The sequence below is a fragment of the Merops nubicus genome, unplaced genomic scaffold (assembly GCF_000691845.1).
Source record: "Merops nubicus isolate BGI_N331 unplaced genomic scaffold, ASM69184v1 scaffold24520, whole genome shotgun sequence".
NCBI lineage: Eukaryota > Metazoa > Chordata > Aves > Coraciiformes > Meropidae > Merops > Merops nubicus.
The window spans coordinates 1-216 of record NW_008581189.1 but is presented as its reverse complement, the minus strand read 5'-3'; the positions used below and the strand labels follow the sequence as shown (position 1 = coordinate 216).

Sequence of the window (216 nt, the reverse complement as noted above, 5' to 3'; positions counted from 1 at the left end):
CCCCGTACCCGCAGCTCCGGCAGCGTCAGGATCTGGCTCTTGGGAACCCGGGCGGTGCAGGCATTCTCCCTCTCCTCCTTTGGCAGCAGTTCACTGAACCTCTTGTAGGCACTTGAAGAGGCAAGAACAAGAGGCGCTCTGTGGCGTGAGGGGCGCGGGAGGCAGCCCTCTGGGCACGGGCAGCGCAGGCAGCTCTCGCCAGCGCTTCCCAGAGGA

At 65.7% G+C, this 216-nt stretch overlaps 1 protein-coding gene across 1 annotated transcript in view; it reads right to left on the bottom strand.

Annotated features, from left to right (window-relative positions):
- The window catches only part of CIB1 (calcium and integrin binding 1 (calmyrin)), a gene marked incomplete at its 5' end in the record, with an annotated part of 1390 nt that extends 1252 nt beyond the window's left edge, over nt 1–138 (bottom strand). The window contains one exon of the mRNA XM_008949135.1: nt 9–138. Within this exon, the coding sequence (XP_008947383.1) occupies nt 9–138 (130 nt within the window). The remainder of the gene's footprint in view (nt 1–8) is intronic.
- Nucleotides 139–216: the final 78 nt, after the last annotated feature.